Here is a 22,171-nt window from a genome sequence, read left to right as displayed (position 1 = left end):
TTTTTTTTTTTTTTTTTAATAAATTTATTTATTTAATTTTATTTTTCGCTGCGTTGGGTCTTCGTTGCTGCGCGCGGGCTTTTCTCTGGTTGAGGAGAGTGGGGCCACATCTCGTTGCAGTGCACGGGCTTCTCTTACTGTGGAGCACAGGCTCTAGGCACGCGGGCTTCAGTAGTTGTGGCTCGCAGGCTCTAGAGCACAGGCTCAGCAGTTGTGGCGCGCGGGATTAGTTGCTCCGCGGCATGTGGGATCTTCCCAGACCAGGGATCGAACCCCTGTCCGCTGCATTGGCAGGCGGATTCTTAACCACTGCGCCACCAGGGAAGCCCTGACTGTGTTACTTTTATTTCAGTATCTTCATGCCTGTTATGTGCTAGGAACTTGCTGGGCGCTGGCTATCCATTTACTTATCTAATCCTCCCATCAACCCTGCGATATAGATATTCTGGTCTCTGTTTTACAACACAAGTGAAGTCTCTCTAGATTTGTTCATGGCACTGGTGAATTGTAGATATGGAATTGAACCCACTCTTTTTATTTATTATTTTATTTTTTTACTTGTGGCCGTGCTGAGCAGCTTGCGGAATCTTAGTTCCCCGACCAGGGATTGAACCTGGGCCCTCAGCCGTGAAAGCACAGAGTCCTAACCACTGGACCACCAGGGAATTCCCTGAACCCGCTCTCTCTGACTCTAATGCTCAGCACAGTGAGAGCTGAGTGCCAGGAAAGCTGCATTAGAGGAAGAAAAAGGAGGAGGGAGAGCACACAGAAGACTCAAGGGAAACCATGGCCAGTTACACAAAGTGGGTCTGTTGCCGTGGGGGTTTAAGGGGACACACTATGGAGACAGAGATAACTGGGTTTAAATCCCTCCCTGATTCTTACTAGTTCTGTGAACTTTAACAGTACCTGTCTTATCCTCTCAGATATTCAGTTTCATTATCTGAAAGCTGGAGACACAGTCATAATAATTTTAATTCTCATGAGGAATACATGAGGTAACTTCTGTAGAGATCTCAGTGCACAAGTCCTGGAGTAAAATTAGGGTTATGTAAGTGTTAGTCCTAAATGATAATGATGACGATGATGATAGTAGTAGTATTTATAAACCTGAAGTTGCACAGCTGTATCTGGCCAAGGAAGGGCTTTAATATAAAGCCAAGAATTTAAGCGGAATTAAAAAGAAACATTCTAATTGAAGTCCCCTTAAAGACTGAGATAGATTGATAAAAATTTAAGAAATTATGAGAAAGATACCATTTTTTTTAGTTGATTAGTATATTTTGCCTGAAAGGTTTTTGTTGCGTGGGTCATATTCTTTTAATCCATGTGGCTTGAATATAAGACGGATGGATCCCTATTTGTCATATCTCTTAGTAAGGAGAAGATTAACAGGAGGCAGAAAGAAGGTTAAGGGGCTCCTCTTTGATTTGTGGAAACCAGTAGAAGTGTGTCAGGTGGGGAAGTCCAAGCGTTCTTTAGGTTTTGGGGTGGGGTGATGTGACACAATTGTGTGTGTGTGTGTGCGAGAATATGTGTGTGATTTGAGAGCAACTGTATCCTTACATACCCAGCTGTAATGGCTCCATGGTAGAGATTTTTCCTCATGTTAAACCTCAATCTGTTTTATTGTTGTATATTACTTTAAATAAATATTGATCCTTAAGCAACTGATTTAATGAAAATTAGGCAGCAAGCTCGCTCTTCTTCCCTTTTCTGTTCATTTTGGTCTCCCCATGGCTGGTTTCCTTAAAGCCTCAATGATTGTGGGGCATGTCATTACACCTTTCATAGTTTCCTAGGCTTGAAAATCAGTAAGCTGTACTAGTTAACCTCAGAGTCTCCTCCCGTCTCTCTAATTCTATAATTCCATGATATTTATAGTAACATGTCATGTGTGACCTAGGTTTACAGCTTGGACCATGTAGTTATAAGGCATTTGTTAGTGAGTCATTGTTCCTGTCATGGAAAGAACACTTACATGGACATTGAGTTAACACGAGCCTCTTGTTTGCAAGGCTGACTTGTCAGTAATGTTTTCGTTTATTAGAAAGGTGATGTACTTACTGTCCCTTTGCACAAGGATGAGTGTGGTGTATTAGTCCTTGTAAATTTTGTACTCCCCTGATGGTCTTAGCTCAGGCTAATGAGAGGTTGCTTGGAGTGACTCAGATTTAAACACTTGCACTATTATTCTAATCCAGTCTGTCTTCTGGAGTGTGAGTGATAGTCAAACAAGACGTTATTATTCTTAAAAATAATTGTTTTTTAAATCAGTGCAATGTAAAGGATGAACTGTGTCAGCATCTTTCTTTTTTTTTGTGCCACTATGGCCTTTTTCCCGAATGACATTTTCCATGAATGCCTCTTTCTTTTCACTGCTATTTATATTTGTTGCTTGTTTTGATTTTCTTAGAGCTTTCCATATGGTATCATTTCTTTGTATCAGACACCATGATCTCATGAGAAAAGCGAGCATACCCAAGGGTGACCTGGGACTGTACCTTTGTTTCCAGAACTCAGGAATACTTTTGCCTTCCTGTCATTGATGTGTGTTCTGAGCATCTGTTGACATTCTCTTTAGATTCCTTTCTCTTGAGTGAACATACCCATAAAGGAGAGGTATTGAAATATGTGGCCGTCATAAATGAATACGAAGCATGCTGTTAATAGGAAATTCCGTGTAACTTTTAAATATGCCTAGTAAAGACCCTATTGTATGGATTTGAAGCGTGCCATTTTTAGTGACTAAGCATGCAGGCATATAAGTCCCTTTTATTTGGTCATGGCTTGCAGGTTGGTTCTTGCAGAACTAGTGAAGATAATAGTAATTCACATAGAATACGCTTCATGTGATATCAATTAAAATAGCACTAATCGGGACTTCCCTGGTGGTCCAGTGGTTGAGAATCTGCCTTCCAATGCAGGGGTTGCGGGTTCGAGCCTTGGTTGGGGAAAAAAGATCCCACTTGCCGCGGGGCCACTAAGCCCACGCGCCACAACTAAAGAGCCCGCAGGCTGCAACTAAGACCCAACGCAGCCAAAAAAAAATAAATTAATAAATAAATGTTTTGTAAAAATAGCACCAATCGGCCTCATAATGAATCATTTGGCTTCCTTAGACGTCCATTTCATCATCCTTGGAATGTGGAAATAGGTCTAGAACAGGGTTTCTCAGACTCAGTATATCGAGATTTGGGTCAGTTAATTCCTCATCCTGGGGAGGGGCTGTTCTGTATGTTGTTGAACTTTTAGAAGCAGCCCTGGCCTCTGCCCACTAGATGCCAGTAGCATCCCTTTAGTTGTGACAAACAAAAATGTCTCCTGACATTGCCGAAATTGCTGCCCCTGTGAGAACTACTGGTCCCGAATCACATTTTAAAGGTATATTCAATTTATTTATTTGGCTGCATTGGGTCTTCGTTGCTGTGCGCAGGCTTTCTCTAACTATCAAATGGTATGATTCTAAGAGTTGGTGAATATAATAATTATGAGAGCCTTGTGACAATTTCTTCTGTGGAGGGATATGAATGAAGAATAGAGTTTATTTTCCTTCTGCCTCTTTGGAAGTCTTTCTTGGTAAGGTTTAAATATTGCTGTGAACTTGTTCCTTCCATTAAAATTCGATGACTCAGTTATCAACGTGTGACAGAGGACACAGGAGAAAAGCCTTTGAACAAACAACACTTTAAGTTTGTGGATTTAATACATATGGTTGGGATGGACTAGGCTACTGGGTGAGTGGTTACTCAGCATAGTCATTAAAGGTAAGTCCTGGAACATAACAGACATTCCAAAATATCTGCTGAATGGAGGGAGGATGGTAGTTGGACAGGTGAATGAAGGATCTGCTGTTGCCGGTTCATGAGGCTTTAGGAAGGGTACGTCATCAGTGACACCTAAAAATGATGGTCATGAAAGCAAAGGAAGGAGGTCATTGGATGTGAGCATTCAAAGCCCCTTTCATCCTTCCATGATTCCCTCCGGGTACCTGCCTGCCTCTGTCTTTCCATAGCCATTTCCTTACATCTCTCTCTCAGGCCCTATATCCTTACTTGCCTGCTCTCCTCCCCTTTTTTAGATTTTTTGGATGTGGACCATTTTTAAAGTCTCTATTGAATTTGGTACAATACTGCTTCTGTTTTATGTTTTGGTCTTTTGGCCACGAGGCATGTGGGATCTTAGTTCCCCAACCAGGGATCAAACCCGCACCCCCTGCATTAGAAGTGCAGAGTCCTAACCACTGGACTGCCAGGGAAGTCCCTTTTCCCCCTTGTATATTTCTTGCCTGAACTGATTTTATTAGAGTTTAAAATATTGTATCACTTCTTTGAATCAGACATCATGATCTCATGAAAAAACGGAACCCATCACGTTTGCCTGTAAATCCACATCTGGACATTCTTGAGGGAAGGAGAGTTTAATGGTTCTTCTCTGGTCATCTGAATCAAACCAGTGATGTGATTCCTGATGGTCTTTGAAAAATCACCTCCTTTTGATTTTCCAGAGTCCCATGTCTTTCTTTGATAATTTATTCCAGAATAATGAAAGGTTTTGGTCAAAGGACCTTATGTTGATAACTCTGATTGATGGATTCCACGTTAATGTCCTCATCATATTATTAGTTTAGCACAGGAGAGTATTTCTTCCATTTTACAGTTAAAGGAATCGAGGGTCCAATTTGTTAAGACATAGAGCCAAGTGTCTATAGTAAGTGAGTAGTTTAGTTATATGAAGGTTAGAACTTCTGAGCTCAGATCCATATCGCCAAGATGGAGGATAGAATCAAGGTATGATAAATAATTTGATACGAACGTCGTACTGAATCTGTAGGACCAGAAAACTGAAACATTTCGTTTGCTTCATGTTTTGTTTTAAAGTCATAAAAATAATTATCTAGGGTGCTATGTCAAGGTACCATGGCTTTGATTTCATGGGAATGTCTTCTCTAAAACGGACACACGACTGAACATGAAGAACCGTCCTGTGAGTTTTATTTTAGCAAATTTTTCTCACGATCTACTTTTTTCCCTTAGACCTTCTCTGACCATGCCACATAGGAATCTGACAGGAAGCTGCAATGTGAATTGTGGTTGTAAAATACACGAGTATGAGCCAGTCTGTGGATCGGATGGAATTACATACTTTAACCCTTGTCTGGCTGGCTGTGTTCATAGTGGTAACATGAGCACTGGGGTGAGTATATTTCACAAGTTCCTGTACTGTTGTTAGATTTCATATGCGAACACGAGGCTTCAGTCTCCCTTTTCAAGAAACTTCAAATAATCTACACAATACCTTCTGTCAAACACCCAGAGGAAAGAAAATTATGCAATAGTATATCATTTTTTTTTCCAGGGACGATTGGAGCATTTGTGTATGGTGATCTGATTCCACGTCAGCACGCCCCTGCTTACATTCTGTGCCAACCCAGTGAAATTTTATAAGGTTGAATGCTAGCTTTCTCCTTTGTTACCCTGACAGGGCCCTTGTGATGGACTTGAAGGTCAAGACGACCACATTTGGTGCTGATAGAAGAGAATAGGAGAGCACCTCCCCTGATCAGAGCCTGTAGATGGGCAATGGCCATTTTTCATAGACTGTCAGTTCAGACTTTTTTTTAAACGTTCAGAGTAAAGATATTTCTGTCAGTTCAAGAATAGGCTATTTTGAGAATTCCCTTCCCCGTGAATTATAAATAGTCTGTAATACTGTGGGAGAAGGTTTTCATATTCTACTCAGTTCTTTATTGAGCCTTGTTTCATTCTTTACATAAGAACAGATTGTAGGAGGCTGCTTTCATTAAAAGGTTAAAGTGCATTTACTTGTTCTGTGCAGGCGATATGGGACTATACTGTTGACTGCCTCTTTTGGGGATGTCATATTTGATTTCTGAGTTTTAAACTATAGTGATAAATTGAGATTCCTTTTGCTGGCCCCCCGTTATGTAATTGGTGAGCTCCAGGGTGTGACTGAATTGAAAGGGACGATGAGATCTATTCTCAGTGGCTAAGTTCTTCCCTGGGAGTGAGTGAGTCCTCTGGTACAGCGTGCTTATTTTGTTTTAACTTTAAAAATAACTTTATTACACTCACTTGATATCATGCTGAAAATTGACAACACAAGCGTATAAGTAGCACAAAAGCGTGAAGTGTCTCTGTCTTATCACAATTTGAAAAATTGATACATACTTTTCTAACAACAGAGGCATGGATTATTCCTATTTAAGCAGCCATGTATACACTTGTCTTCTAGTCTAGTTATTGGAAAGGATAAATCAGAAATATGCAAAGATGTCTTGCTACACATTGTAGGGTTAACCAAACAACACACTAAAAACTCAATTCATAAAGAAAACCAAGAGCATTGCATAATTAAAACTCGATAGCAACTTTGACCAACCTTACCCATGGCAATAAATGTGGACGTAAGTATGCCTAAGGAGGTCATGCACACAGATGACCACGTGTCCTATTTTATGGAATCTAGTTCCATTTCTGGACTATCTTTCCTGGGAGTGCAAAAAGAAGGGGGTGGAAGGAGATAACATCAGGCTTTCTGGACCTTACTCTGGTCCAGACATCTGGTCATTTGCCAAGGTAAACAATAACCTGAGGCTTCAAAACTCTCTTCAGGGGAGTGGGGAAAACATGGGCTCCTTGGGGATCATATCCCCGGGTCAGCCATCATTCTTACAAAGAGGCCCACAGTCCTTGGAGCATAGGCAGTCAAACAGTGGCCCATTTGTTCCTCCTGCTTCTCTAGGGGGTCAACAGGTCGCAATGACAGTGAATTCATCTGGTGTCCATTCAGTAAAAGCAGCATAATAGGCAGGAAAGGTTAATTGGCTGTTTTGTTGGAAACATGTTTTTAGTCCCTTGCATTAGCTGGTTTCAAATGAAACAGCCAATGATATGTTCACTATTATAGACGCTGAAGTCGTCACGGTTGCATTATGAATTCTCTGTATTTATTTAACAGATGTTTACTTTAGGTCCTACACTGTGTTCTGGGTTATGCTAGGCACAAATAAAAATAAGGCTTAGTTTCTGTTTTTGAAAGGCTTCTTTAATTGGAGAGCCCAAGAATTAAACAGCCGTGGAAACAGCATACGATTATGGCCCCGAATGAGCATACGGGTTGTGAATGGTATAGAACTGAATGCTGAAAGCTTCTTATCAAACTTTAGGTTTAAACAATCTTGACCAGCAGATTGTGATGTTGTTAGATGCACCCTTTGTGTCTTAACTGTTAAAACGAGGAAGATATTTTCTTTTCTTTCTTTTTCTTTTTGGCCGCTCTGTGAGGCTTGTGGGATCTCAGCTCCCCAACCAGGGATTGAACCCGGGCCATGGCAGTGAAAGCCTGGAATCCTAACCACTAGGCCACCAGGGAACTCCCAGAAGATATTTTCAATGAAATATTCTGCATATTTTTAAATACTAGAGTGATTTTAGAGCATTTGAACTTTGTCTGACTGTTCCTGTGCTGAATTTTGCTTAGCATCCAACTGATCTTTGTTATCACTTAGATACGGAATTACACAGAGTGCACCTGTGTCCAAAGCCGCCAAGTGATCACGCCTCCCACAGTGGGGCAGCGCAGCCAGGTCCGCGTGGTTATTGTCAAAACGTATCTCAATGAGAACGGCTATGCTGTGTCTGGGAAGTGTAAACGGAGCTGTAACACCCTCATCCCGTTCTTAGTTTTTCTGTTCATAGTGACCTTCATCACAGCATGTGCCCAGCCATCAGCCATCATAGTAACTCTCAGGTGAGGACAGCATTCAACGTCTAGGGTGGGTTATACACTCAGAGTTGCCAGAATTCCTGGTCCAGACTGGGGGCTGATGTGGTAAAACAGGAGGAAAGCAACGTGAGATTGTGCAGGAAAGTGCTCCGACATTTACCTGGTGAACTTAAGAGAAGGGAGTTTTCCCATGTCAGGAAAGGAAAGGAAGATGGTAACATTTCATACTTCCGAACTTTCTTTATTCAGATGCGTTCTCTCCCTATAGGTCAGGGAAACTTATTTTGGGTGCCTTTGGTCCCTGAAGTCTCTACCCTAAAAGGTTGTTCAGGAACTGAAAGCCGTGACCGTTGTAGCTACAAGAAACCTGGCCCTAGAGGAGGCGGCAAGTCATTTGGGGAAGCTGCTACATTGTGCACATAGGGAAGAATATTATCTCCAACCTTGTAGATGGTTAATACTCCAGGATCCGTGCCATTGCTGCTGGTCTTGCAGTTCCAAATGCTGCTTTAATAAATTTCACTGTCATAAAATTTTGACATTGAATCAAGGAAAGGGCAGACCCGGAAACGTATTTATTAAGTTGTTCGTGCTGTGCTTTCTTTGCTGTGTTACATATCCTGTTCGTGTTGTTTGGCTTCTAAGAGAGAATGTGAAAGTTACCTGAATGGAAGCCCTATTTAAAATGCTGACACCAGCACATTCGGATCAGAGTTTTGGTATTCGCAGTAAAGACTGCAGTGGACCAAGGAAGGAAGGGGGCAGCGTGGTGAAGAAACAAAAGCACGCCCACAGCAGCCTTAGGGGGGCTGGGATGCAGGGTGATGAGGGAGTGAGGGGTGTCAGTCTCTATTCTCCCTTTTATGTCCTCCCTGGTTCCTCAGTACCCCACAATGCTGGGCACCTGGTGGGATGCATCTGCTGAGACGTCATTCTTAGCAGGGCAGTTGGGCTGCTCCCATGCTTTTTCTGCACGTTCTGACTTCCCTTCTACGGGATGCTGAGTTAGATGATGTTCAGCCGATGCGTTCCTTGATAGATAACAGCACACGAAAGTCCCATTGGTCCCAATGGTTGACTCACTCAGTTCCTCCATCAGCAGATACTTACGGAGTATCAAAAATGTGTTCCAGACTGGGGAAATTGCTATGAGAAAATAAAGAAATTAGGGGAAAAGATGACAAACATGCTGGTCCTTGGGAATTTTACATTATATACTAAGAACCCTATGTGTATGGGATAGAAAGGATAAAGTACTCCGTCATGAAAAAATGTGAATCATTAATAATGTAACACTTTGAACTTTAATTCTACAAGAGACGTTAAATAACCCAGACAAGGGCTGCGCATTTTATAATGTCCAAACATGGCAGATCACCAGTTGGCTTCTAACCCAAAACTTGAGAAAAGGATCCCTTTAATCTTTACTAATTACAAAATCAATAGACTCCAATCTTCCTGCCATGTGGGAATTACTTGGAGCATAAGTGTTAGGAAAAGAAGAGGATGTGAGGTGACTGGGGAGGGTTCATTCTTTTTCTAACTTTTGACTTGTTTCCTACACATTTGGGGACCATTTTTTTTTAAAAAACCTGTTTTCTCTATACTTGAGAAGTTACAGGAGTCATGTTCAGTGTACACACCTACCATTCTGGAAAGTGCAGGCAAACAGAGAAAAAGAATGCAATAGTTAGGATAAAATGCTATATATATATATAAATAAATAAATAAATATATATATATATATATATATATATATAATTTTTTTAACAGAATTGATTTTGCAAACTCAGAGCCACTTCTGTACCTTCAGCAAACTCAGTTAGAGCCACTTCTGTACCTTCACCTTCTATACCTTCAGCTCTGAACCTTTGTCCTTCCACCGTTATTTACACAAAAAATAGAGTTAATCGGAGTTTCTTTGCAGTCTCACTGGGGAGACCTTTATTCGGTGATTTAGCCATAATCGGTCTTGTTCTGCTATTGTTAGTAAATTCTAGCGAATTCAGTATTTTGGCCCAGCATGTTTGGTCCCTGGCTCTCTCGCTAAGCAAGCTTGATTTGACATTCATTTTCCTCAGGTCGTTATTCTAAAACATTTCTTTCTTTACCTTCCTCGTAGGTCCGTAGAAGATGAAGAGAGACCTTTTGCCCTGGGAATGCAGTTTGTTTTATTGCGAACACTTGGTATGTTCCTGTATTTCCAAGAGCGCCTCTCTGTTCCTCTTTGTAGACGGCAAATTTCCACTGTCCTTTAAAAATGGCAAGTCATTTGTTACCATTCATAGTAGCTAGGATTTCACAGGTTAGTGGCGAGGCACAACTTCCTCATTTCCTGACTTGGACTAAAAGCTGACCAATTCTGTCACTGATGAAAGAAAACAAAACTGACTTGAGATCAGTTGCTCTTTCACTGTGAACATAAACTTGGGCTAAATTCCCCAGGGTTTTGTAGAGTAAGAAATCTTGAACCAAGAAATTGTTACGGGCTTATGATCCTGTTTTTTTGGTCCCTTTTGTGCCTTTGTAACATGAAAGTGATGGGAATTGGTGCTCATTTTTTTTGTGTGTGTGTGAAAACTTCAATTCCTTACTTCTTTCCAGTCATTTTATTGGGCCGGATAAAGAGTATACCGATCAAGTTTCCTGAGGAAAAGAGATTAAAAATTCTACACACACACACACACAAAAAAGAAAGTTTTCCAAACTGATATATAAGGACTAGGTTTTGCTTATTAACAAAGAAGCTCGTTAGCGCTATGTCAGTGGGGTAAGTCCCAGAGTTTATTTGGACGTGAAGAACAGTCTTCTGGTTTTTACAAACACTGCATCACTTGTGATGTCTTGGGACAGTGACTGGGAAACAGCGTGTGAAGTGGCCCATTCCCTTGGTGGATTTCAATGTATTTTTATATGACTTCCTCATCGTCAGGCATATTTTTTCTGTCTTAAGTGGCAGTCTGTCATCTTCTTTCAGCTGTTATTTTCCCCAGTAATCAGTATCATTGTCCACAGCACAAAAAATTACTTCTTTGATTCAAGCTGCTTATTTCAATCTTGAAGGATGAAACATTTTAAACCCTTAAAAATCATCTGGCCCTTGACAACATGAATGCGCTCTGAAATTCTCATTTTGTCTCATGTTGTGCTCAATGGCCCAGACTTAGAGTGAGGACTTGTCAGTGGGCATCAAAGGCTTCTGGTTGCTTTGAATTAGGTGGCTTATTATTATTTTTTTAATATCAGATTTTAATTTTACTTATTTTGCGGAGGGGGCGCCGTGCCACATGGCTTCTGGTATCTTAGTTCCCCGACCAGGGATTGAACCCCCGCCATGGCAGTGAAAGCACCAAGTCCTAACCACTGGACCACCAGAGAACTCCCTGGGCGGCTTATTTTTTTGGTAACGTTAATACTTTGAAAGCACCGTTTTCCAAAGAACGCTGGTTCAAGGAACTACTGACATTCTTTGATTTAGTTAAGAAGTTTGCCTTGTACTTCTCATTGAAAACAAAAAAGTTATTTTCAAAGAAGGAAATTTGTTTAGCAAAGCGGTAGTTGAATAAGAAAAGAAAAAAGTAGTTCCTCCTTTTTGCTTGGCCTGTCTCTGATGCCAGGGGCTTGGGTGATTTCATATGGATGCGGAATAAGTCAAGAGATGCACACCACAGCGTAAGGAATTAGTGGAGGGAGAACAAACATATCAGGCATTTATTATTTAATTCAACCTTACCTTAAGTTCCACTGATTATGAAAAAGTATAGTTAGGCCAACCAGCCACTTTCCATTTCCCCAAGTGCCAAAGCAAAAAGAGAGTTTCAGGTATTTCAATGATGTTAAACTTTTGAAAAGTGAAACATAGTTGATGTACAATATTATGTTAGTTTCCAGTGTACTACATAACAATTTGACATTTGCAAACATTACAACATGATCACGATGATAAGTCCAGTAACCATCTATCCCCATACAACATTATTATAATATTATTGACCGTAGTCCTTATGCTGTGTATTACATCCCTGTGACTTATTTATGATTTAAGTTTTGTACCTCTTAATCCCCTTCATCTATTTTGCCCAGCCCAATAATGTTACATTTCAGTTGTAGTGACCATATCTCCTTTTAAATGAATACAGTGTATTTAAAAATGTATCACTTGGGGGACTTCCCTGGCAGTCCAGTGGTTAAGACTCCGTGCTGCCAATGCAGAGGGCTCGGGTTCGATCCCTGGTCAGGGTATTAAGATCCCACATGCCGTGCGGCGCAACCAAAAGATAAAAATGTACCACTCGCAGCCTCCTGGGCTGTTAGCCCACCTGTCCTCTCTCCCTTCTTCCTCTCCTCCTTCCCTTCCTCCCTTCTCTCTTTTCTTCTTCCTTTCCTTCCATTCATCACTTCCTTTTATAAACTCTTATTGAGGATCCGTGGGCTGTCCTGGTAGGTCCTTGGGATGTGAAGAATAAAAGGCATGGTCCCCGCCATCGAGGAGCTTATGGGTGACAGATTTACAAATAGTTTAAATACTGGGTGATAGTGGACAAAATGGAGGTGTACACAAAATGCAATGGTAATATGGTAGCATCTGAATGAGTCAGGAATTTAAAGGGGGAGTAGATATTTGCAAGGTGAACAAGTTGGGAATGGCATGTGATGAAGGAAGTCTACTTGGGTAGACATTTTTCCTTATGGGAGTAAAGAAATGTCTACATCGTAGCCCAAACAATGAAGCTGCTACTCATCACAGGTGCTGCATAAGCTGTAAAGATGATATTATGCCTTATTTATTTCCATTCTCCAAGAGCCATCTGATGTGGTTTCCGACTTATAGGACACAGTGCTTGCCTTATGCTCTTCCTGCATCCAAGGCTAGAACCCAACCCACAAGAACTAAGTGTACTGAATTTTTGTGGATCATAAAGGGTTCTAATATGGCCAGTTGTGTATTTCATAACAAAATCTGATTTTTTAAGTTTAGAAGGATTCCCTAATTGCATTTCTTTTTTTTCTCGGCTGGGCAGAGAGGCTTGTGGGATCTTAGGTCCCACACCAGGGATTGAACCCTGGGGCTACGGCAGTGAAAGCACCGCGTGCTAACCACTGGACCGCCAGGGAGCTCCCCTCCCTCATTGCATTTTTATCAATAGAAATTTTTATGTCTAAAGATGTGTTAATGCTTTTTAGACGTTTTATATCATACTATGTCAACTCTAATAAATAATAACAAATTATAAAATAAATATCATAAAATGCCTAAAAACCAAAACACATCCTGACTGAGTTGCAAACTAGAAGATTTAAAGTATTTACAATTTAGTGAGCATTTCTATGATAAGAATATTATGACAAGATGTGGTACATATTTACAAAAAATCAAGTAACGCGAGAAAACCACTCCCTTTGACTGGTTTTTAGAGCTAACAAGCATCCTGTTTATTTACAGATCTGTTTCCTCTTATAAGATGTGCTAACTAGTTTCCTTTTTCTTTTTCTCCGACGACTCTAGCGTACATTCCTACTCCGATTTACTTTGGAGCAGTTATTGACACTACCTGCATGCTGTGGCAACAGGAGTGTGGCGTGCAGGGCTCTTGCTGGGAGTACAATGTCACATCATTTCGTTTTGTCTATTTTGGTTTGGCAGCTGGCCTCAAACTTGTTGGCTTCATTTTCATTTTTTTGGCCTGGTACTCCATTAAATACAAGGAGGAGGAGCTACAGAGGCAGAGGTGGAGGGAATTCCCTCTGAGCACTGTGAGTGAGACGGTGGGCCACACCGACGGTGCCGATAAGTCTGTCCGGACTAGATCCTGCCCAGCTTTCGGCACCCAGGGAGAATTCCACGAAGAGACTGGTCTGCAAAAAGGGATCCAGTACACAGCACAGACCTATCCGGGGCCCTTCCTAGAAGCAATAAGTTCCTCCCCAGACCAGGGGCTGGAAGAAAGCCCTGCTGCCATGTAGCCTCCCTTCTGAAGCTTGAAAATGGAAGACTTTTGTTGGTTGAGTTGAATATGGTGACTCGAGAAACACCCGTGCCTTCTTTTCTTTCTTTCTTTTTTTAACCTCTAAAGACACAATCCTCAAACCAACAAAACTCAGTATACACAGCCACTGTTGATTGAGGGCTGGATACCTCAACAAGACTGAGCCTTTCCCCGCTTCTCTCCAAGAAAAAGGAGTTTAGATAGATTTGTTACCGTTTCTGAGTTGTTAATTTTGACGCTAATGCTCCCATATGGTATAAGGCTGGGTGTGTGATTAACAGAATCATGGGAAGTGTGACGGCGGTGCATATCATTAGCATGCGCTCCGAACAAGGGTGAGCTTGACCATGATTTTGCATTGACAAAGCAAAGTGTTTAGGTATGAACACCTACTGTGAGTCCTGCTACAAAGCACAAATGAATTTGCCTCAACTATGCAATTTGATTGGGAAACTGTAAGTGCAGCACGTTACTTTTGGTGTCAGAGACTAAAGCAGATACGGTTCTGAAATTAGGAAGCTAAACTTTCCCTAAAGTACTGTTAATAGCATTGTAAGCCATAGCAGAGCTAAAAATCAGGTAGAACTTTTCAGATGCTTCAAAGGAACCTTAAGCGTAGCGTGAAAAAGGGAACAGCTACTTCGTTTCATAAGACACATTCTCTTTTAGTCTATCTGCCCCACCGTAAAGGAGTTAAAGAAGCTGCTGAACCTGAGAGCGTGAATAGCAACTTCAGGATTCTTTCATAAGGGGTTTTAACACTCGTGTGCTAAACAATATGGCTAGAAACTGTCATTTGAGATGCATAATAAGGAAAGAAACTGATGGCTTTCTCATCCAAAGAAAATTGCTGCAGTTAGTTGTGGCGCACGGGCTTAGTTGCTCCGCGGCATGTGGGATCTTCCCAAACCAGGGCTTGAACCCGTGTCCCCTGCCTTGGCAGGTGGATTCTCAACCACTGCGCCACCAGGGAAGCCCTCTTTTAGCTTTTAAGGACCCACATAAGGGTTGTTGAGGATCGTAACCTTGACACTCAAAATAGTTGGAAAAAGAAATCCCACACAAGTAAGATTGAGTCTCACCTGACCATTTTACTTATATACCTTGAAGCACTAGCCCATGTGTAGCTTTCTTTTTTATGTGCAGAAAATTGCTGCAGTCACTCTGAAATGATGTCATTTAATCAGGAAGATCACCTTGAACACAGGAGGAGGGAGATCTGTGAGCTGGATTTAGGTTATGATCCCAAGTAATGGTTAAAAATTAAGTAAAATAAACTGGTCTGTCGTACTGAATCCTACCTTATCTGAATCATTTTATACCTCCATTTAATTCCTTTCTACTGTAACCTTCTTGAAGTGACTCTGAGAGAGGAGTTTTCTGTTCCCAAATGCCCTTGGTGTTCAACATCCATCACCCTTTTCAGTATCTCCCAGCACATCACTTTGATTTAGATGCCACACAGATTGTTTTCTATATGGTCCTTAAGGTAGATGCCTCCTGACGGCACTGTGGACTGGTGGCAAGTTAACTCATGGAATCTGGCTGCTTAGAAAAAGAATCATGACAACTCAGACTTAGGAGGGACTATAACGTACAAATATCAGTATGATTGTGGACGGTGTCCGCCAATGAGCCTATGCTTCTGTAAGGCTAATTTGGGAAGTGGTTTCCTTGGCAGATATACAGTCTTCCACAGAAGGGATGAGACTGACCCATGATTCTGGCTTTTTGCCCTCCATCCATGGCTGCATAGGTGGAGTTGTGTGAATATTCCTGGGTTCAAGGTTGTCTTCTTCTCTACCTAGGAATGTCATTGGTCAAATGGTTCTCTTGGTTGCATGCAGTTTATGGAGAGGGTTCTCATTGTTAGATTAAATAATGTCCACAAGGGGTGGAGTCAGTGGTCCCAGGTGACAAGGACTTCCCTTGGGGCAGACTTGTTCGGCTGTCATGAAGAGCATCGCTGCCTATAATTACACTGTGTCTGTCCAACTGGTCAACTCGGTGTAGTTTGAAGGTCTTCAGAGAATTTTGCTGATTATCTTCTTGTCTACTCTGGGGGCTTAGTGATCCCCTTTACCCTTTGTGGGAGATCTTTAATCCTCTAGAAGAGAAAGTTTCCTTTTGTGTTGGAGCTAAAGATACATAGATTGGGAATAGGTGTTTTCTTAATTTTCCTCTGATCGTTAAGAAACTGCACTGAGAGAATTCTAGTGGCATTGGCACTTTTTTTTCCTTTTTTTTTTTGTAGCTAAGATTGTGTGTTCCAACACTCTTAGAATTTCTCACTTCTTAGTAGCACATTTTGAAAAGGAGCTGCTCTTAGAAATGTACGACCTGAAACGATGGACGCATCAGGTATAATTAGAGACCCTCTCCCCCTTCTCTACCATGAACAGTCATCCAGTTCAGCCATCACTGACGGAGCACCATTTCCCTATCAGGCACCATTCTACCCAATTACCATCTGCCAATCTATGAAATCCTTTGGGTTGATTAGGCCATAATTCAAAGAAATTGGCCTGAACTGTGTACCACAATGTTAATATTGTACTTCCTCGAGTATCTGGTACTTATAAATAGCAGATATATCATTACTGTGTTGTTGGTGAATGTAGAATAAGTGGTAAAAGTCTTGGGGGACTGACATTTTGGAATATGTACCAAATAAGAGTTGTCCCCAAAATGCTTTGGGTTCTGGTGGCATCATTGGACTATTACATAGTCAACTGAAGTGACTACTTGATAGATGACACCATTTAACTGTATATATCTATGAGGTCCTTTTATGCTTGATAATAAATTGGTCATGTTACTTTAGAGTCACCACTCCTGTTAAAAGTTAATTGCCACTCTCCGTTAGCTTAGGCTTCTAATTACTTATTTTTTGGAAAGGTCGCCTTCTTCTTTTAAAAACTCTATAGATGAATGTATTATTTGACTTTAATATGCAAATATAATATCCTGAGTCTAGCCTATTAATTTAGAAACCCCAGGGGGTGGAGTGGACGGTTAGTACACATTATTCTGGTTATCTTCTGTAGCTTGAAATCCATATCCTTTGTAGGTGGATGTAACTCTTGAAAACAGTCAAAAGTCATTCAGAACTAGGGTAGGGGAAAGAAAGGAGCAGCAGAGAGGAAGCAAATTAGCATTTGTTGAATGTTGACTGTTGGCAGAGTGTTTTTGTCGAGCACTTAATATACATCATGCATTTAAATCCTCTTGATAACTTTGCAAGATAACTATTTTTATTGCTTTTCTTTTTTAAAAACAGATCATGAAAACTGAGGCTCCGAGGGTTAGTGTGATTTGTTTAGGATTGCACATAGTGGCCAAGTCAGGGTTCAGACACATGTTTCTCTATTGTGCACTTCTTACACTACATAATGCCGGACAGTAGTTTTGGTTAACATAGGTAAGATGTGACTATAAGATAGTGAGGCGAAGCATTTCATTTTTTGATGTGTTACTGTTTCTGAAGAGTAATTATTATTTCCTTGTGTAAAACAGAAAAAAAAAATCTGTAGGAAACATCAAAATTTAATGTTTTGATTTTCAAGGTAAATTTACATTTATTTACCGAAGTCTTATATTCACAATTGTTTGTCCTAACATACCTCAAGTATTTATTTAGAGTTCCTATTTAATATAGAACAAATCCAATTTTAATGTTAACATTTAGTCTTAGTAGAGTTTCTGAAATGAATCTTAATGAGGAAAGGTGGTTCCGATTTGTTGAATCTGAGTTTGGGGGATTTCAAGTGTATGCTTTTTTTTTTCCCCCCCACCTCTTTCAGAATGTTAACATTTATATTAGTTTTTTTAAGTGACTATAGCTTTTAAGTTTCTTAATAAAAGTTTTAAATGGACACATACAAAGTGTTGCATGTTCAGTGAACAGATAAGTGTTGTATGTTATAAACCAAACCACAATCCCATTGTTCCTGATTGGTGCCATTAGTAGCTGCAGGAAAAAACAGGAACCTGTGCCTAGAAATGTCAGCTTACCTGCAGAAGGTAATGGCAGCCCTACCTTTTTACCAACCACCAAGACACTTCTCCCTTAGTCTGCATTTCCAGTTTGCATTGTTTGGCAGACTTGGAGCCAGAGAGTTTCTTTTTGGAGCCTGTTTTGTATCAACTACAAGTGCACCAAAGGGAAGAGAAGCTTCATAGTTTGAATGGACCTGAAGCATTTGCAGAGATTCTCTAGTTGTGCCCGGGAGCAGCAGGAGAGGCCAAGCCTGGAGTGGTAGCCAGTTACACTCTGTGACATCGTGTGCACTTCAAATATCCTACGTGGCACAGAGATATGAACGTAACTATTGATATATAGGTGCATACTGAGTAGTCTAGGGAGCAGGTAGATATCAAAATACTGCATAATTCCAGAATTGCCGAGACTGCAGTTTTGCTAATTCTGTTAATACAGACTGGTAGATATCCTTTACACACACATATTGGCATTTCCTCTTTCACGGAACGGAAGGGAGTGCCATGGCTGGTAAGGCGAAGTTCGTGGCCTCGCGCACTTTATCTTTTCTGTCTTCTCTCCTTTCCTTACCTTCCAGGATGCTGCTGGGATCTGTCCCAGACTTCTTGCCACATAGGAGTCAGATCTGAGTATGTTTGAAGAGGTTATTTCAAGCACTTCGTTTTTACTCAGCCCTAGGAAGGGTCAGATATGACGAAAACCCTCCCTGGGTATTTGCTATTGCAACATTAAAAAATAAATGCCTGGGTGCTAAAAGTATTTAATGACGCATGCTCACCGCAACAATGCACCACTGAATTCACAGCATTTCACTGACAAGGGGCAGCACGTGCTTTGCTTTTGGAAATCTGAAGAACTACTCAGAAAACAAGCGCTCATTATTCGTTACTACAGTTAATCCATGAACTTTACACTGCAAAAATGGAGTGTAAGGGTGAATACTTTTCTACGGAAAACTCAGCGCTTTTGATACTTATTTAAGCAAGAATAATCAGATGCTACAAAGAATTTCAGAGAGAGGGGAAAATATATTTCAGATAATCTTTTCTTATTTCTTCTCCAAAAAAACCTTACGCCCATGTAAGGTGTTTTTAATATTGAGGTTTTGAAGGTGTTGTCTTTTTCTGGTATTCTACTGTTACACAGTAAAATTGAAGGAGAAGATATTATTGAAAACTAAAGTAATTGCAGGGACATATTAAACCAAAGGGGTGAACAAAACAGGTTTAAAGTTTGTATGTGGAAATGAAAACTAAGGATAATTGGTAAGGTATTATAGTGGGCATTTTTCTTAAAATACATACCTCTACCCCAAATATTAATTTAGAAACATGAAACAGGCAGGTCAGCCTCTAACTCTTTAGTGAAAGGAAACGTAATACTGTGTCGAATAAACTGGCATTAGGATCCTAGTGGAGTGTGTGTTCAGCGTGTGTGTTTTTGTGTGTAGGGCTGTGCTTGTGATGAAAGGCTGTTTTGAGTTGTTGCGTAAAGGAGTTTGATTTTGTGATTTTTAAAATGAATATTTATCTGGAGACCTCTTAGGGTAATGAGAAAGATGTATAATTCCTGTGTTTAATGAAATCTATTGTCAATGTACTAATAAACCTTGGTTTATAACATCTTGAGTACTTGATCATTGAAAATTCAGAAAAGAAGTAAGAAACACAAAAAAGAATAAAGTGTGTTGGATTGAAATTAGTTTGTCTCTTAGGATTTTTGTTGTTTGAAGAGATGAAGAAGTAATGATGTGAGTGTTTTCTCCCACTATAAAGACACAGGGGGTTAATGGGATTAAATGGGCCTCAACTTACTCTGGAAAATGGCAGTCATGCACTCCTTATGTAACTGATAACTGCCTTGAAGCCAAGTGTCCCACGTGGGCTAAGACTATAGTTTCAGAAGTCTGCAGTAGCACATTTTCCATTGAGTTAGCAAAGAGAATAATATTTCACCACTTACCTATGTAAATTCAAACAGAATTTGGGGTTACAGAACTATATGCCTTGAATATGGTTCGTGTTAGTCAGGATAGGCTAAGTTATGCTTAAATAACATGCCAACCCCCAAATCTCAGTGGCCTTATAGCACAAAAGTTTATTTCTCATTTACGGAACATTTCTGTGTGGGTCTGTTCCACAGAGTCCCTCAGGGACCCAGACTGACGAGACTTCCTCATCTTGGAAGTTGCCCCATTTGGAACTTTCAGGGTTGGTTTTGGTTGCTGAGGCAAAGAGCCCAGGGAAAAGCAAAAGTCCTTTTCTCTTTCTCAGCCCGGAAGTGACACATGTCAAACTGCATTAGTCTGAACTAGTGCCATGTTCCTGCCTAACTGCTGGGATCCTGGGAGTGTCGGGGAGCAGATGGTGGGCATTTGATGGGTATTCTTCTTTGCCACAGTGTTGATCGTGATAAGTTAAGGATAAAATTGGTAACCCAAGGGAAAGTCTCAAGCCTAAAAAAGAATGATTTCCAAAGGAGTGAATATCAAAACTTGATCAACAAAGCAGTTAAAGGCTCCCTTTCCCCAGTCTCTACTGAATAGCAAGCTAGTTATTGCTCAAGGGGCCCAGGAGCTGGCCTGTGACTGGAGGAAGAACTTGTGGTCAGACCCCAACCATGGAGAAAAAGCGCTGGATTTTGAGGTCTTGTCTGACGGCCAGCAGAGTTTTCTAAGTACACTGGCATCTAAAACTTTTGAGTGAGAGGCGGAAGGAGCTGAAGGAGCCATGGAAATAACAGCATGACTCATGGACTGAAGTGCAAAGTGGTTATATTTAGAAGCCAGCTTCGAGCACTCTATAGGCGGAAAGCAGGGCGATTGATTTCCATTTCTCACTCCATCACTCCCTTGCACACCTAAACCAAAAGGTCACAGTGGCCCGAGATACGTGGATAATTGGAGGGAGTGTGTGCTTCTGTGCTGACTTCTGGGTAAAGCTTTCTTTTCCTCCGTGGCTTCATGCATTTAACGAGGGAGCCATTTATGTAAAAAGCAAATAGTAATCCCTGCCCAAGTCTACCATCTTCTCTTCAGTTATGTGTGTAATTTAAGCAAAAGGATTGTCTTGAATCTCTTCAGTATCGCACACTTTCAAGGGAGAGGCAGAGCCTTTCTGGAATTTGTGCCATTTGAAATGGGCACGTGAGAAAACGGTTTCTCTTTCAGAAATGAAGAGAGCAGAAAGGTTATGAAGGTGGCCACTCATCTTCCTTGCTTTAGCCCCAGCCTTGGTAGAACCTCAGCAATTTTAAGAGCTGTTAAAAAACATCCAGTGCCTTTCTTCTTTTTAAAGTTGTCAGCTAGGCAGAGACGGCCTCAGGGTAGGGGAGCCAGAAAACATTTTTAATTGCGCGGAGTCATTGGAAAGCAAGGAGATCAATATTTGGTGCTCACGCTTGAATTTAAACGTCAAAGTTTGATGCAATTCCAACTCATAATACCAATATAAATCAGTGGAAAGCTAAACTGTTCTTTGGCTCGCTGGAATGGCTAAGATCCTAGGCACTGAAGAAAGAGCGAAAACTTGCCACGGATCAAGTTCTAGATGTTTTCTTGTCGAAATGATAGTGCTGCCACTTTAGAAATCAATGTAAATGGCAGCTTTGCCAAGGGCCCAGGTCCTGTCGCCCGGCAAAGAGGTCTTTAGTTGCACTACAGTGACACCTAATGGTCATTATGGAAAACACAGGCTGTAATCTCTCGGCCCTTTCAGTTCCTGGGTTTGATTAAGGAGCTCCTAGTGACCGGATACATATCAGGGTTGTACGGTGGATGACATCTCCTCTTTGGATGAAACCTTTTAGTGGTTGTGTCCACTCTAGCTCTGGGTCACCTGTGCTGTTGAGGCTAGGAGGTGAGGTAACGTGGGGGAAGTGGTTTGCGGCGGGGAGGATGCAGATTCTGGAGTCCTGGGATGCCCACCTGTGCGGGGGGCTAGAAACTCAGAACAGAAGGTAGATACCTTCACTCACCACTTCCTTTTGCCAGCAGAAAAGTGAAGCGACGCTGAGCGCAAAAAACCCTCAACATTTGTCGTTTCCTTGTCCCCCAACCTTCTGCAGTGCTTTCCCTAACACCAGGGAGCAGGGACACCCTAGTCCCAACAGGAACAATCTAATTTTTGAAAGTCATTCTCTCTGCTTACTTCGTACAGCAACAGGTGCGCCATCAGCCCAAAGTATTAGGCTGGGGACGTCCCCAAAGTCCACCACACAACTTAGAGGAAGGTGAGTTATCTAGACCAGCATGAACTACTGTTCTACTGTCCACATTAGGTAAGTTTCTTGGTCAGAAATGGGGGAAGGAACCTATATGGGAAAAGAATCTAAAAAAGAGTGGATACATGTATAAGCGTAACTGATCAGTTAAGTGGTACTTAACTGATTGATTAAGTACCACTGAAACTAACACAGCACTGCAAATCAACTATAC

General features: G+C 41.1%; 1 protein-coding gene across 2 annotated transcripts in view; it reads left to right on the top strand.

Annotated features, from left to right (window-relative positions):
* The window catches only part of SLCO5A1 (solute carrier organic anion transporter family member 5A1), a 115,995-nt gene extending 102,282 nt beyond the window's left edge, over window positions 1-13,713 (top strand). Inside the window, exons 5-8 of one of the 2 annotated variants that reach the window (XM_024739014.1) lie at window positions 5,037-5,196; window positions 7,532-7,773; window positions 9,872-9,936; window positions 13,256-13,713. In XM_024739014.1, the coding sequence (XP_024594782.1) occupies window positions 5,037-5,196; window positions 7,532-7,773; window positions 9,872-9,936; window positions 13,256-13,713 (925 nt within the window). The remainder of the gene's footprint in view (window positions 1-5,036; window positions 5,197-7,531; window positions 7,774-9,871; window positions 9,937-13,255) is intronic. The other variant, XM_024739016.1, reaches the window with a different exon arrangement.
* Window positions 13,714-22,171: the final 8,458 nt, after the last annotated feature.

The sequence above is a fragment of the Neophocaena asiaeorientalis genome, unplaced genomic scaffold, assembly GCF_003031525.2.
Source record: "Neophocaena asiaeorientalis asiaeorientalis breed wild unplaced genomic scaffold, Neophocaena_asiaeorientalis_V1.1 scaffold299, whole genome shotgun sequence".
In the NCBI taxonomy this organism is placed as follows: Eukaryota; Metazoa; Chordata; class Mammalia; order Artiodactyla; family Phocoenidae; genus Neophocaena; species Neophocaena asiaeorientalis.
The sequence above is the reverse complement of the archived record's forward strand: the minus strand, read 5'-3'. Positions and strand labels throughout refer to the sequence as shown.